The sequence below is a fragment of the Lissotriton vulgaris genome, chromosome 10, assembly GCF_964263255.1.
Source record: "Lissotriton vulgaris chromosome 10, aLisVul1.2, whole genome shotgun sequence".
Lineage (NCBI taxonomy): Eukaryota > Metazoa > Chordata > Amphibia > Caudata > Salamandridae > Lissotriton > Lissotriton vulgaris.
The window spans coordinates 755,768,130-755,784,512 of NC_141698.1; the positions used below are offsets into that span (position 1 = coordinate 755,768,130).

Sequence of the window (16,383 nt, forward strand, 5' to 3'; positions counted from 1 at the left end):
CAAGAGAAGTGTTAATTATTCCACTGCTAAAACCCGGCAATTCAGCAATAGATAAGACAACATACTGGCCACTCTCCATGCTAAACACAGATTATAAAGTCTTAAGTAAAACCCTAGCTACAAGGCTACTACCCTTCATGGTGGACCTCATACACATAGACCAAGCAGGGTTTATTCCAAAACATAACACGGCAATAAATATCTGAAGGTTGATGCGCATCCTAGAGTCTGAGGCCTACAATAAAGAGGAGGCGGGTGTGTTTGCAGTCGACATCGAAAAAGCATTTGATAGCCTAGAATGTAAATATCTATTTAGGGTGATGACGAGATTTGGACCATGCTCAGAGTTCATAAAATGGACATCTCTGTTGTACACAGACTCCACCGCTAGAGTCAAAACGGGGTGTGTGATCTCCGAGGCCTATAACGTGGGGAGGGGTATGCAGGAGGTCTGTCTGCTCTCCCCACTACTATTTGCTCTGGCCATGGATCCAGAACTTGGCTCCATTACTGAGGGATAGAGGCGGTCCATCGAATACAACATATTGCATTATATGTGGATGACTTATTGCTGTTTCTCCGAGACACAGGTTCCGAATTAAAGGTAGCCAGAGACCTGTTAGCCTCATTAGCTAGAGTGTCGGGTCTTAAAGTCAATTGGCAGAAATCGTGCCCTTTTCCTACAAAAGCAGGGCATGAGAGACCACAACTGGAAGTGGAAGTGAATTGGGAAAACAGATGTCTCCCATACCTAGGTGTTACTATCTAGCATGAAATATAGCCAAGGCAATCAGGGAAACAAAAGCTTCATTCGCCTTTTGGGGCATGGGGAGGATATCTTTGTTAAAAATAGTGACACTCCCGCGGTTGTTGTATCTATTCGGAGCCTTGCCAGTCTGGATCCCAGCAGGAATGTTTGACTATCTTATGTCGCTAGTGATTGCCTTTAAATGGTGTTCAGGTAGACGCAGAGTAGTGTAGGGTATGTTAACGAGACCAAAAAGCGCAGGGGGCCTTGCACTGCCAGATTTTGAATACTAGTACCTTGCAGCACAACTGCAATGGCTCACGAAATGGGTTGCAGGGACAGTGAGAGGGATAGACCAACCAAATGATGCAGTCTCCAGTTTGAATATAGTGTCAATATAGTTCTCCATCTGCCTCCCCGCAGATGAGATGAAAATAACAAACTTAAGGTAATATGCAAGTGCTGTATCAGATCTCACCAGAGAGCTAACATTAAAAAAACATATGTCCCAGAGATTCGGATTGGCATCTGACATTTCTTTTTATACTCCGCCCTCATTACAGTGATACAAAAGCACCTGGGGGAGGGGGCTCTTGGAACCTTCCACATTGGGAGGCTGCCAATATATGGTGTTGGACTCTAGAACTTTTAAAGCGGTGACCTGTCTCTATGGACGGCTCAGAAATGACACTGCCTGCGCTCGCCAGACTGAGAGAAACCTGTGAAGGAGACCTAGGAATATAAATTGAGGAGAAGGCATGGGACACACTAGTGAAGAGAACAACAAAGGTCACTAGGAACGCTCAATTCCAATTAATACATTTCTAGGTGTTACACAGAGCCTACCTCACACCAGTACGTATCAATAAATACTTTGGGATCGGAGCAGCTCAATGTCCAAGGTGCGGGGAGGCTGATGCAGCACACCTGCATATGTTCTGTGACTGCCAGTGGTAGGATCTTTCTGGAGGGAGGTTGCTGCAACAATAGCGGAAATTACAGAGAAAGAGGTCCAAGCCACACCAGGAAACTGTCTATTACACTGGTTCCTTCCCGCACACATCCAAAGTTAAAGTCATGAGTCGGTTTCAAGACTTGGCACTTGTGCTGGCCAAAAGGTAGATCACCACAACCTGGAAATCCCAGAGGGGACCATCGATGGTGAGATGGAAAAAGGAATGCACAAAATGGGCAACATATGAGGGAGCAGTGCAATTGAGGGAAGCCAGGTGTGGCAAGGGCCCTCTGGAGGCAGCAAGACCATGGGCGAGTTAGTGACACTATTCACACAACCAATGAATGCAGAAGACGAAGAAGTACGGAATGAGCATGGGAAGGAGGGAGGTCAAGGATGACCGGTATTACATCCACTCACATGGCATGGTGGGCAGCACAGATTTAAACACTGAAGAGCGAAACTAAATGGGTGACAATGATGGAACCTTGCTACATTCAGGCATGTCTAAGGGGAGGGTGGGGGAGGAATGGGAGCTGGGTAGTTACCGTTCTCATAAATGTGAACATGAAGAGACAAGTAGGAACTTGCTGCACAAACAAATTGTTACAAACCAATTAAAGCCTACTTAACGGTAGGGCCAGAGCAAGTAATATTGGAGTAACTAGCTCAGTAGCATGCACGGTTCAAGATGGGACTGTATGAATGTATAAAAGTCATGACAGAAGAACGTCTCGCTTAAATGGACTAACTGTAAGACTGTATTGTACAACTGAAAAGATGTGGATTTGTATAGGAAATGCTTAATAAAATCTGCAGTATCACCCAGGCCCTCATCGTCAACCGACTGGACTACAGCAACACTCTCTAGGGAGGGATCACAACTCACTTCCTCCATCAACTACAGACCATACAGAACACTACAGCCAGACATGACCTGGATCCCCCTAGATGATCCCACATCACACTACCTAGAGAACTCCACTGGCTCCCTGTACAGAAAAGATGCCAGTTCAAGCTCCTGACCCTTGCATACAATGCCCTACACAACTGGGTACCTCCACTTGAACCACAACCTAAACTTGCATTAGCCCCTTGCTCTAACACTCACACCCCACATCAGACGTAACTGATGTGAAGGTTGCTCCTTCTACCTAGCAGCAAAGACATGGAATGAGCTACCCTTTTATTTATGGACCCCCTCATCTCTTCCAGAGTTCCAAATGTCCCTGAAGACCTGGCTATTTGCCAAATTAACTGGATCCTGCCAGAGCCTGGATACCATTATGGGCGTCAAGCATCGTTCCACAAATCTACTGATTGATTGATGCGGGTGGGTTGGAAACAAGTTTGCAAATAGCTACAAACCTTCAGGTTGTGGGTACATCCAAACTTCATACACTTTCCCCACCTTGTAAGGGAATTCCCTGCCCCTTGGTTAGAGTTTACTGTAATAATGTGTTTACCATTAATATGTTTAATATCAAAGCATATTGGGCATCTGGCCATTAATTTACAATTGCAAGTTTACCCTGTTTTGTAGCTACTGAAGCAGGACCAAGGTTGATCTGCAAATGGCTGGGTCTAATATGAGATGGCATGGTGGGAAAAAATGATAGAGTGGGTTGCAGCCCCCCGGTAATTACAGGTGATTGAGATTAATTCAAGCATTCCATCCCTCAGTTTATGTATTACATAGAACATCCAGCATAAACCTAAGCAAGACACCCATAGATGAAAAACTGGTAAACAGTATCATGTTCCTCTAATGCTCTGATGACAACAGAATTACTTTTTATAATGAGAAGCACAGCATGGGCAAATGCAATGTGTGCAAAGGTGCTCAAAAATATAAAGTAGATTTTGGATGTGTGATGCCAGCACTGTGTTTAGGCCATATTTATGCAAATTAAGTATGCGAAATTAACTTTCAATTAAATTGATGTGTTATATTTTCATTCAAAAAGAAAATATTTGTTCCCACATCCACTCACTATTGTTTCCATCACCAATCATAGATACAATAGTTATGATTGTCATAATAACCAATGCGAAGTTATTTTTACTTCAGGATGTTTCATGATCCAATATGGCGTCCAGTCCCTAAACCAAACCTAACAAACAACCCTGAATCAACATTTCACGGCATGATGGAAAATGATGTGCATAAACAAGATTAATTCAATATTGGTTACCTTTGCTCTGCGAAAATGGTAGACAAGCAGCATGCTAATAAAGTCCAACAGCATACAAAAGGCTTGGAATGAGATGATAGCGACCCGTAAATAGGGGTCCTCTTGTGCATAGCAAGGAGTGTCATCTGTGCAGTGGGAACACCCTTCCCTGCAGGGCAGACACTCATAGATTTCTTCAGACATCTCACCTCTAGAAAAACGATTATCTGCATCCTTTCCTGAAACATCAAACAAGAAGACATATTTAATCATGCATAGTACAGTAAAAGACTGTGCCCCTCTTTCGCATTCACATACTCATTTACAAAATGTATTTCGGTCACTCGGTGCACATGCTATTACGCATTTCTTCTTGGATACTTGTACTTTGAAAGACACAGTAAAGAAATTACTTTGTGTAATATAATGAGCACACTCATTAAAATGCAGTTTTGTTCTCTTCTTATAACAATTAACCTTTTAAAAGAAGAGTACAGCAGACATCAGCATTTTCGTAAGCAAAGAGGTTTGTATGCCATTTCTCTATAATAGTTATTTCACCTTACGGTAAATAAAAAAAAAAACATTTGTGAAACCAATAAGCCGTGGGCCTCATTTATGAAATGTGACGCATCGCTGCGAGAAAACAGTGATGTGTCACTTTTCATTGCGCCCTCCTTGCGACCCCAATGATGCGTCATATTTACAATATGACGCATCATTGCGCAAGGATTTACAGATACGTCAGTATTTCTGACGTATCTGTAAGCTCAAAAGTGACGCATAGCTGGAGTGTGTCACAAAAGTGACGCAACTCCAGCAATGCGTCCTTTCACAAGGGGCAAGCCCCATGTGAAAGGGCCTGCGTCAGTCTTACGCCTGCTGTGAGGCAGGCGTATGATTTGGACGCAACGGCGTCCTAGAAGTGACGGAGTGAAATCTCATAGATTTCACTGCGTCACTTCTACGACCTTTCTTGCGTCAATACGCCCCCCTTGCATACATTATACCTGGAGCAGGTATAATGTGGTGCAGGGGTTTACAAAGTGGCGCATCTACCTAGATGCGTCACTTTGGAAATATTGCGCAACAAGGCGCCGTTTTTACGCCACTGGTGCATCACAAAAAGTTACGCACTGGCGGCGTAAAAGTGACGCACAGCCTCATAAATGAGGCCCCTTGCATTGCCAAAGCCAAAAAGTCTGGTTTGGAAGTGAAAATGCAAACCAGACACATGCTTTGGCAACGCTTGCTCATGTGGCATGCTCAAGCTGATTAATTGCTGTTTTCTTACTCGGCACCTGTCAACGACAAAATGTTTGTACACAGAAAGCATTACAAAACCTCTACTAAATGCGGTATTTGCATGCAATCAGTTTTGAAAAGCTGCAGTTGGCTCTTTCCTGATTCAGGCTGCAGCACTATAGTTGCTAAAGGAAAATTGAGTCACAAGGCTTTGCTGTAGCTACCTGAAGCACCGTAGGCTAGTACGTAAGGTCTTGTGAGCCGAACACAAGTTCTGTCTACAGCAGGTTGCAGTACCCCAGGCTGCTACTAGAGGTCCCTTGTACCAAACACAAGTCTTTGCTACCAGTAGGTTGCAGTACATTAGGCACTTACAGAGGTATTACAGTGATCCACCACTGCCCCATAAGTCTCAGAATACCACATATAAATGGAGCAGATTTTTGTTAAAAGTGGAAAGAGACAATGGAAAAACATGACTGCTTCTGTTTTCAGCATGCAATATCACACAGTGAGCTAAGCTTTAACACATGAATAGCATATTCACTTTTGTGATTCTAAAGATGTATTTATTTTATGTATCCTAAATAAATATACCAATATTGTGTTATGCTGGAGGTAGTAATTAATAAGGCTCTGATGGCAACTCTTGAATGGTCACTAGGAAATCAACTTTATATTGGTAGGTATTAGTAGGTATTCGAACAGGACTTTAGCTGTGTAACAGAAGGTATTTCACGCAAACTGTGAAATCAGCTACCAGTGTGTAAGGCCAGAAAAGGAAAACAAGCAAGGACAGAGACGGATATTAGAGACCAAATGACAGATAAGGATACAAATAGGGAACATCAGAATGATGCATAAAATGAAACCAAAAAAGACAAACTGTACTGAACTGGTTCTTTAGGCCAATCACCAACTCCTAATGTGAACAGAAGTGCAACAATGTAACCTTATTTGAAAATGCCATTGGTTTGATGGATAGCCCAACCAAGCAATGGTAAACCATGAAAAAACCCATGAGAGCCAATGGCTGAAGGGGGCTGTCCCAAACCACAATCCCTCTGTCTGTCGCTCACTTATGAAGTATTCACAAAAGTATTCACATGAGGACTCCCATGTACCTAACGTGATATGTGGCGAGACAGAAAAACATGAGTGAGAACAGTATAATCTTGGCATTTGCAGATTTTATAACCAATGACTGGGTGAGTTTGCAGGACAGTATAACCACTCGCATGAGAGTTTGGGTATGATAAAGAAGCTTACATGAAGTTCAACTTCCCACACAAGATGCAGCAGGGTTTCATGATAATACCATCCCAGAGTATCCTACCAAACTGCTGCTCTCTGCTACGGGAGGTTAAGAAAGGGCAGGTCAACAACTGGAAGAAATTTGAGGTGAGAATTTTGAGACAGCTTAGTGTATTTTTGTCTTCAGTTTTAAGTTGTATTTTTTTTTATTGTTTCATTGTGTTTAGTATCCTCTGGGGAAATTGAATTTTTATTGTATTTTTTCAATTTTTTTTTTTTTTTAGTATTTATTTTATTTTTCACCCGTTTCTTTAATCTTGGGTTTCTTACACTTCATTTTGTAATGGGTTTGGTTAAGGGGTTTCTCATTTTGAAATGGTGGAACAGCGCTTTCAGGATCATGAAGAGTTGGAGGATGTGATGGTCATACCTCGACTGAGGGAACACAGTATCAGTGAACAAGATCAGAGTGATGTTCATGGATCGCTTATCTTCTCCTTCCTTGAATAAGAGGATGGAAGAAATGCACAAATCTACCAAAGCGAGCTCATAATCTATCTGAGAAGAAGTGTACATAAGACATGTGGTGATGGGGACAGTGTCAATAGATACATTGTTGTGGATAGGGTAGTGGTGGCTGAAGAGCCAACTCTAAACCAATCATCCCCTCTACTAGAGAATGGGGTAGGAGTTAGGAGACTACATAGGAGGGTGTGGTGGGTACATCTGGCTCTTAAAGACAAGCAGTCCAAAGAAATCCTGCCCTAGTTTATCCTTCTTGTTAACATGAGACTATTTCAAGCTGCCCACATGCCTTTTATTAATGAAGGCTGAAATGTCAGAATAAAATAAGTGCATGGGGAAAGTCAGAAGTTAATTAGGTAGCACAGTCCTTCTGAACCCCAGAGGCCCCAGCAAGAGGAAGGGTAGAACAATCCATTTCTCCACTCCAAAGTTTTAAAAGAGCAGCACGGCGAAGTTTACTTGGCCCTTACATCAGCTTGAATAATGAAGTCATAATTGTCACAATGCCCATGCACATGCCTATGAGAATTTTATGTGTATAAAAATGTGATGTTATTATGCAAACCCTATTCAGGATCAATGCAGGGCAGTGCAGGGTGTATCTATGGTGAAGCAGTCGATTGTCAAAGTTCCTGAAAATGGAAAAAATTACAACAATAACCCTTTATTGTATTGGATCTGTGAGTTGAGACTACAGACCCATGATCAAGCACCGCCGTGGCTTGCCCACCCCAACAGTGTTTATGTACTGCCATTCTGTTAGAAATGATGATCTCTCTGCAATGGTTTGTAACTTTGACCAATTAGGGACCCTTCTTCCTAGACAGGGTAAGGGGATAGACTTCTAAAATAACTCCTGCTCTCCCCCTTGGTAGCTTGGCACGAGCAGACAGGCTTATCTCAGAAGCAGTGTGTAAAGCATTTTTGTATACATACAGTAATGAGGTGAAAACACTACAAATGGACACCACACCAGTTTAGAAAAATAAGTCATCTTTACCTAAACCAAACAAGATCAAAACAACAAAACTCCACAGTACAATAATCAAAATATTACGTTAAGAAGGTAGAAACAGTTCTGTCCATAGCAAACTATAGATGCACCACTTTTAAAACAAAGTACCTTGGATGTGTCCCAATCATAAACAAAACCAGCCACAGGGAAGGTTGGCGTTGGTTCCTTACGCCCAGGGAAGGTTAAGCGTCAGTTCCTCACTCCAGGGGAGGTGATGCTTTGATTCCTCACTACCACCCATGGGAGGTGAAGTGTGGGTTCCTTACTGAAGGGGAGGTGATGCGTTGGTTTCTTCCTGAAGGGGATGTGATGCGTCAGTTTCTTACATGTTGATAGGGGATGCAGCGGTCCTCGATGGGGCGGCAGGCAACAACAATGCATTGGCCTCTCCAGCTGCGGTCTCACAATGCGTTGGTACTTGCAGCTGCACTGCAGGGCCTGCGTCGGAATGGGTGCAATGATCTTGTACTTCGGAGATCGGTGCATGGGATTTGGCGTGCAGTGATTTCTACGGCCACGGGGAGGGGCTGCATCGGTTTCTTTGGCGATGCATCGGAAACAGGTGCGGATGAATCGCGCTTCTCGTAGTTGTGTCTCTTTTCTAGCTCCCAACAGCAGAAACAACCTCCAGAGGCCCAACTCAGCAAAACAGGCACCTCTTGCCAGGTCATACCTCCCAGCAAGGAAGTTCAGGGGAGCTGGTGGTAAAGTCTTTGTATCCCTGAGACTTGAAAACAGGAGGCAAGCTCTACTTCAAGGCCTTGGAGATCTTCTTCGAGCAGGCGACACAGCACAGAACAAAGTCTTTATCCTCTGCTCGGCAGAAACAGCCATTGCAGGCCAGCCAAAGACAGCAACCCACAACGGGGCAGTACTTCTCCTTCAGTTTTCCCGGCTCTTCACATTGGCAGAGGTTCCTCTTGAGTCCAGAAGTATTCTCTGAAGTCTTTTCTTTCCCTGAGACTTCCAACAGGAGCCACGCTATACTTCAAGCCCTTGGAGAAAACTAACAGCAGGATGATGAAAAATCAGTCCAGTCCTTTCCCTGCCCAAGACAGAAGCAACCACTGCAGGACAACCCCAACAGCACACAGTACAGTGGCAGTTCTTCTCCTTCAGCTTTTCCGGCTCTTCTTCTTGGCAGGTTCCTTAGTTCAGCAGTAATCTAAAGTTCAAGGGTCTGGGCCACAACATTTATAGTCAATTTCTCTTTGTTCTCTGGTGTCAGAGAGGCTCTGTGCTAATTCAAAACCAGTTCTGTCCTCTAAGGTGCAGCTTCCTGGCAGGAGGTGGAGACATTATTGTGTAAGGCAGGCTAGGCCCATTGTGGTAAATAAATATTTACCGTATACTGAATTTCTATGCGGTATAAGTTTAATAAAATAGCTCAATCAAATGAGAGGCAGAGTCCGTGGCATCTGAGTTTATAAGGGTTTTATTCCATGTAATGGAATGGTTCGAACCATGGTATCGTGTTCCTTTACCTCGAAGGTTCAGGAAGGGATAGACAATGCTTTATTAACAGTGCACAATATATATAGTAAATGCATACAATGGTGATGGATACAGAAGGCGTAACAGCTGAAAGAAACGAGATAAGAACACATGTGCGTAACAGGAGGCGTGCACGAGGGCGTACACGGAGGTGTGTGCTAGAAACGTCACATGAAAGTGTCATAAGTGGGTGGATTCATAGAGGAATCCTGCAGTGTCAGCAGAAATATTGGGCTGGATGCGCGCGCAGGCAACATGATGTGTGATTGACGTGGAACTGGAGGGTGAAGGGGACTTGACATTTAGCACTATAAGGGGAGACAGAAGTCTGGTGTGTCAGAACAACCTAAACCCAAATCATATCTGATATCTTGTGTTTGGAGAACTGTTTTATCTAGAAGGAAAGGTCGGTCGGGTAGAGGCTATTCTATACTGACTGCTAGTGCGTGCATATGTGTCTACATATCTACGTGTCTACGTGTAATGCGAGGGGCCATGGACCTACCATGGTAAAGGGAGCTATGAATTACTTGCACGGAGACAGAAAGGCCGGGCCCTTTGCTCTGCAGCTGGGGTGGTGTTTACCTAAATCTCTAGACAGGAATGTATTTCGAGGAGCGGAGCAGATAACTTGAAGGCTGAATACTGTCTTGGCAGGCAAGCAGGCCAAGCCGGGCACCGCTCGCCACGCAGGGAGTAAGGCAAGGGTCATGGATGCAGATCCAGGCTGCAGCTTTCAGAGGCAGAAGGCAGAAAGGGCTCGATGGCAGAAATCAGGGCCTAGCTCGCTAGAGCCAGGAAAACGTGAAAGTGCACCATGTAAAGACGGTGGCACGGCATACTTAGGAACTGAATTATCGATCCATTCATGGTGGATCTGAAAGAGGACTTGTTAACGTTGGACGCAAATGTATTTGCGTCTTCATATCTGGTCATGGAGGGAAATTACATGTACTTGAAGCACGTACACGGAACCGTTGGGGTACATAGTAGGGGACACAATTGACCATAAAAATTCTATTACCTCATTCCCTCCTTGTCCCCTACGGACCCTTCATGATATATCAATCTTCATTAGTTCATCAATTTGTTCATATAGCATCATTTGCTCTTCCTTTTTCTGCCGGGATTTAGAACGTGAACTTGGTTGGGGAATGCATGATGTGGCGCACAAGCCGCAAATCGCTGGCCCACACTGTAAACATAAACAACAACTGAATACTATGAGAAGGGCTATTCCGAGGAAGGATAGGACTTTCCATCCCCAGGCTGATAACACGCTCCAGAGCCAACCGGACCAAGTCCAGGTGCCTGGATTCTGGTGTATCTGACTTGCAATCTTATGGAGACGGGTTATGGCTCTAAATACTGATGGCGCGTTTTCTGGAATGAAAACACAGCAACTCGATCCGATGACTCTACAAGCTCCGCCCCTATCGGCCAGGATGACGTCAAGAACGAGACGATTTTGAAGAACAACAAGTCTCATAGCAGACTGTTCCTCTGTTAGGTTGCCTAAGGCGGAAGTAGTTTCATTTACTACTGCTTCAAGGGTTCTGGTTAATTTACGTATCAATTTACTATTCGAGACAGTACCTAAATAGGGAAAGAAACCTTTATTGAAGTCTGTATACTGCTCCCATGCCGTTTCAGTATAGTCGACAATCGGGAGATCTCTCTTGGATCTACTGTGTACTAGATGGGAGTCCCTATGATAATCAGGGGGGGCTAGGAAAACAGGTGGCAGAAGGAATGCAATGTAACAAGTACCATCCCAATCTAGAGGTAAGCGTATATAAGCTGTATGACCACAAATGAAATAGGAATGGCGGGAAGCTTTGAATGTAGACTTGCCTTTATCACTGAATTCGATCACAGTAGTACATTCACTATGACCTAGGTGTACTGAACCATTCTTTCTGACACATAATTCACCTTTGACTGGTAATACGGACATAGCAGGTAAGTCTGGTTTTGTATCGGACTGGACATTCAGAATCATGAGGTTAAGTGTAAAATTACCTAATCCATATACTTCGTTTTCTAGATCGGTCCCTGTCCGTTGTGGAAGACCCTCCTTGTCAGGGAAACATGCTTTATGCATAACTGTGTTCAGAGTTCCCCATACCCAATTGCCCTGGTAAACTATGGAATCAGAATGTAAAGAATTCATTAAACTAAACCATGCACCACAGGAACCGTTGTGTGTGAACGGGTACGGAAAGAGGGGCAGAACTCCCTTGTATTTCTGATAGGGAGGGAGTCGGCCACATATCCAACAATTGGTAGCGTTGCTGGTCTGATGGGAATGATGTAACATACTGATGAAGGTATTGTTGCGCAGCGCAAGTCGATATGATAACTCGTGAGGGGGCAATTCACTGAAAGTATGCTCGACAGTGTCATTTGAGGAAGAATGTGCACGTATAGAAATAGGGAAGTACATGTGTAACAATAGGCTTGTAATAATAATCGTAAGACTCAGAAAAAACATAATCAATAATGTCACAATGCAGTGGCTGCGGAGAGATTTACAATATTTTTGTTTCTTGATCTGTTTCTGTCTATCTCTCTCTCTATTGGGGTCTAACTTGTACATGTCAGGAACCTGTCTAACCGCTTCACCTAGGGGAGGACTTAAACAATTAAACTGTCTGACTTGCTAGACCTTAATTTCATTCGAAATTCTTGAGAAGGAGTATTTTCTACCAGGGGGAGTTTAGTATCAGTCTCTGGAATGGGGCAGGGCTGGGAGTCTGTACTTGGCGGAAGTCCATGGCATTTCTTGATGTGACTCGAGTGGAGCCAGCCTTTGCGGCCCTCCACTTTCACTGCTGTCCTTGTGGTTAATAAAACAAGCTTCGGCTCCTGCCAGCGGGGCTCCAGCGGACTCCTCCTATCGAAATTCCGGATAAAGACTAGATCTCCAGGGACGATCTCGTGTGGCTTCACCTCGGTGTTGTCGGGAAAGGCTGCAGCTACCTGTGAACGACATGATTGTAGTGCAGACATCAAGGAGGCAAGGTAATCTGTCAGCATATTACAGTCAACATCTGTGATCTTACGAGGCAGAGGCGTCCCCCACATATTTGGTGGCCTGCCAAAGACCACCTCGTACGGGGATAGCCCTGTCCTAGAGTGAGCTATCATTCTCATATAAAAAAGAGCAACTGGTAAGGCTACTATCCAATCTACGCCTTTCTCTTTACACACTTTGGCGAGACGTGTTTTCAGGGTCTGATTGTGTCTCTCTACGAGACCTGCTGCCTCGGGATGTCGGACACAGTGGAACTTCCACTGATATCCTAGCAGGAGTGATACCTGCCTCATGAGCTCGGACGAGAATGGCTGACCATTATCTGAGTACACGATACGGGGCAAACCATACCGTGGGAAGAATTCACGTACCAGCTGTTTGGCAGTGGTCGGAGCAGTGTAATCTGGGACTGGATATGCTTCTGTCCATCGGGAAAGTGCACATACAACTACGAGGACATACTTGAATCCTCGACAACGTTCCATCTGGATATAATCCATCTGGAGGACTTCAAAAGGGTGATCGGGAGGATGAAATCCACCTTGCTCTACGGGAATGCCTTTACCTGGGTTGAACTGACAACAGATCGTGCAAGTACGCACTTTCTGTTTTGCTGCAGCTGGTAAATGCTTATTGAACCAAAGGTTTTGAATACTGTCTAACATGGCTTTTTCTCCTAAATGTGCAGGACTATGTGCTGTGTTAATGATAACTTGAACCATAGAGTCGGGGAGAAACCATGTGGCTTTTCCCTTCGTCACCCATCCTTGTTCTGTCTGTACCCCTCCTAGTTCAGTCCATTTCTTGATTTCGTCTGGTGTAGCATGTGTCTGTATGTCAATTACATCTAGGGCGGGATCCCTAACTGTCATGCAATGTGTCGGTGTCTGGACTACTGTCTTTGTCATATCAGTTGTGTGAGTATGAGTCTGAGCTGTATGCTTGGCTGTTTGATCTGCCAGGTCATTACCCTGGGAAATGGTATCTGTAACTTTCGTATGTGCTTTGCACTTCATGATGGCTATAGCTGTAGGCAAATGTATTGCTTCTAACAAAGCTTGAATGAGGGGACCGTGCTGGATCTTGGCACCGTGAGAGGTCAAAAAACCTCTTTCTTGCCAGAGTACACCGAAGTCGTGTACGACTCCGAATGCATAACGTGAATCTGTGTATATGTTAACTCTCTTATTCTTTGCTTGCATACAGGCTTGAGTCAGAGCAATGAGCTCTGCTGCTTGGGCTGACAAGGTGTCAATGCGATGTGTTTCTATGACTTCTGTTTCTGTCGTGACTGCATATGCGGCCACTAACTCTCCTGTACTTGTTCTCATACATGAACCATCCACATAACGTGTCAGGTCTGGATCTGGTAATGCGATATCTGTCAAGTCTTGTCTGGGTTTCGTCGTAATGGTAATGACTTCAACACAATCATGTGCCAAAGGGTCTGTCTCACTTAATGGCAAAAGTGTAGCAGGATTCAATGTATTGCAACGTCTGATTTCTATGTGTGGCTGAAACAATGTCAATTCATAACCTGTCAGTCGGGCTATAGTCAAGTGCTGAGTCTGTGTTCTGTTTAAAAGAACTTCCACGGAATGTGGAACTTGTACTGTCAATTGGTGTCCTAGTACTATGGAATCGCTTTGTCTAATTGCTAGAGCTGTTGCTGCTACAGATTTCAAGCACACAGGCAGAGCCTGGGCTACTGGATCTAATGTACTAGAAAAATAAGCACACGGTTTGTGTGAACCTGCTTGATCCTGGGTGAGTACTGACAATGCAGTACCTTCGCGTTCTGTGACAAAAAGTGTAAAAGGCTTGCTGTAACATGGTGTTGCTAAAACAGGTGCTTGACATAAGGCTTTCTTTAATTCATCAAAAGCTTGTGTATGTTCCTGAGTCCAAGGGAGGACAGTCGATGTCGCTGCCTCCTGAGTTGTCAACTGTATGAGTGGCTTGGCTAGAAATGCGTACTGAGGGATCCATTGTCTACAGTAAGAAGTGAGGCCTATAAAGGCCCGTACCTCCTTTTGTGTCTTGGGTTGTGTCATGTTTACAATTAACTGGATGCGGTCAGGTGTTAGCTGTCTCCCCCTCTTGGACAGCAAGTGCCCAAGGTACACCACTTGCTGGGCACAGAATTGTAGCTTCGAAGGAGACACCTTGTGTCCGTTGTCAGCCAGGAAATACAGGACTGTCAGTGATGCTTGTTCACAATCTGGTTCACTTCGGGCGGTGATCAATAGATCATCGACGTACTGTAGTAGGGCGGTGTTAGCAGGCATGTGAATACTGTCAAGCTGTCTTTTCAATGCTTGGCTATAGATGCTGGGGCTTTCTGTGAATCCTTGAGGTGCGCGTGCAAATTTGAAGCTACGGCCATTTAAACAGAATCCGAAAAGATATTGGCTTTCCGGATCAATGGGGACACTAAAGAAGGCGTTCTTCAGATCAATTACAGTAAAGAACGTTGCCTCAGAATCAATAGCTGTCAATAAAGAAGAGATGTCTGGAACCACAGGGTACTGCGGTACAATGCATTTATTCAATTCTCGCAAATCGATCACTAATCGATAAACTGGAGGTGCATTCGGATCAGTGCGTTTAAGAATCGGAATGATAGGGGAATTACAAACGTTGGAGTCGGTTTCTACAACCACTCCTTGTGCAATGAGCTCGTCAATGATTTTCAGTAAAGCCACTACAGCATCTGGTGGTAACTTGTATTGTCGGATTCGTGGTAGTACCACTCCTTGTTTGAGTGTAACTCGATATGGTGTAATGTGCATACAACCTACATCAGTGGGGCCTTGTGCCCATAAATGTGCAGGAACATTCTGTAATCTGGAATCAATATCTCTCAACACATAGTGACCCTTAAAGTCACGCAGAAACAGTCTTATTCCTTCCGGAGAACAACAAATTACTGCTCCTAGAGCTTTCAGTGTCTTGATACCTAACAAGTTTTCTGGACATGATTTCGTGAGCAACAAATCTGTAGTACGTGACAATGGACCAACTGCAAGGGGAACTGGTTTTGAAACTTCATTAACAATGGGCTTTCCTGAAAATCCAAGGGAAACATTCTGTGAGCCTGAGAGGGGTGCCCCTGGAACCTCGTCGTGACTGATTGTCGTTCTGCTTGCCCCTGTGTTAATCAAAAACTTTCTATCCTTTCCTAATACTTGACTATGTACATAAGGACCCTCTTGATCTACAGGAACCTCAATAAGAGGCAAGCCAACCTCCCTCTCTAGGCTGTTTCATGTGTATCGCTGATAATCGGGATAGTCGGATTGTGCATATTGGTACATCTGCTGCGTTGCATGTTGTGTGGCGGCAATGGGTTGTGGCTGTGGTACCGCTACGGTCTGTTGTGGAATCTGCATAGGCTGAACATTCTGTGAAACGTGTTGTTGGACCTGGTCCTGTCTAGGAGGACGCGGTCTCTCTTTAGTTTTACCTGTGGCTATGTTGTGCTTCAAGACCGCACAATCGTTTACATAGTGACCTGACTGTTTACAATAGTTGCATGTCCCTTTAACAGGAGCTGACGAATTATTGGACTGTGTCATACCCTTTTTCTGACCGTCAGCTGGAACTGACTGAGCAACTAGCATTTTCATTTTCGTGTCCTTCATACGTCTTTGTTCGTGATCATGTTCTTCCCTGATTCTGTTCTGGTGGTACTGTAACATCTGTAACATTTGGGAAGGCGTGTTTGCTTGCCATGTACTTTCGACTTTCAATACACGGTTCTTAACCTGGGGCAGGGAATTCTCGACTAATTTGCTTACAAAAAGATGTGGGTATGACTCGCTACTTGCTTTCAGGCCACTATTAATAATAAAACATTTCTCAAATCGGGAATAAAAATCACTAGTGTCTTCATCGGGTTTCTGTTTGCAGGCTGAGATTGCATCCCAGTCCTCC

General features: G+C 44.3%; 1 protein-coding gene across 1 annotated transcript in view; it reads right to left on the bottom strand.

The window, feature by feature from the left end:
* Window positions 1-16,383, bottom strand: part of GPR158 (G protein-coupled receptor 158) — a 1,459,961-nt gene that overhangs the window by 857,635 nt on the left and 585,943 nt on the right. Inside the window, exon 4 of the mRNA XM_086939967.1 lies at window positions 3,899-4,116. Coding sequence (XP_086796093.1) covers window positions 3,899-4,116 — 218 coding nt within the window. The remainder of the gene's footprint in view (window positions 1-3,898; window positions 4,117-16,383) is intronic.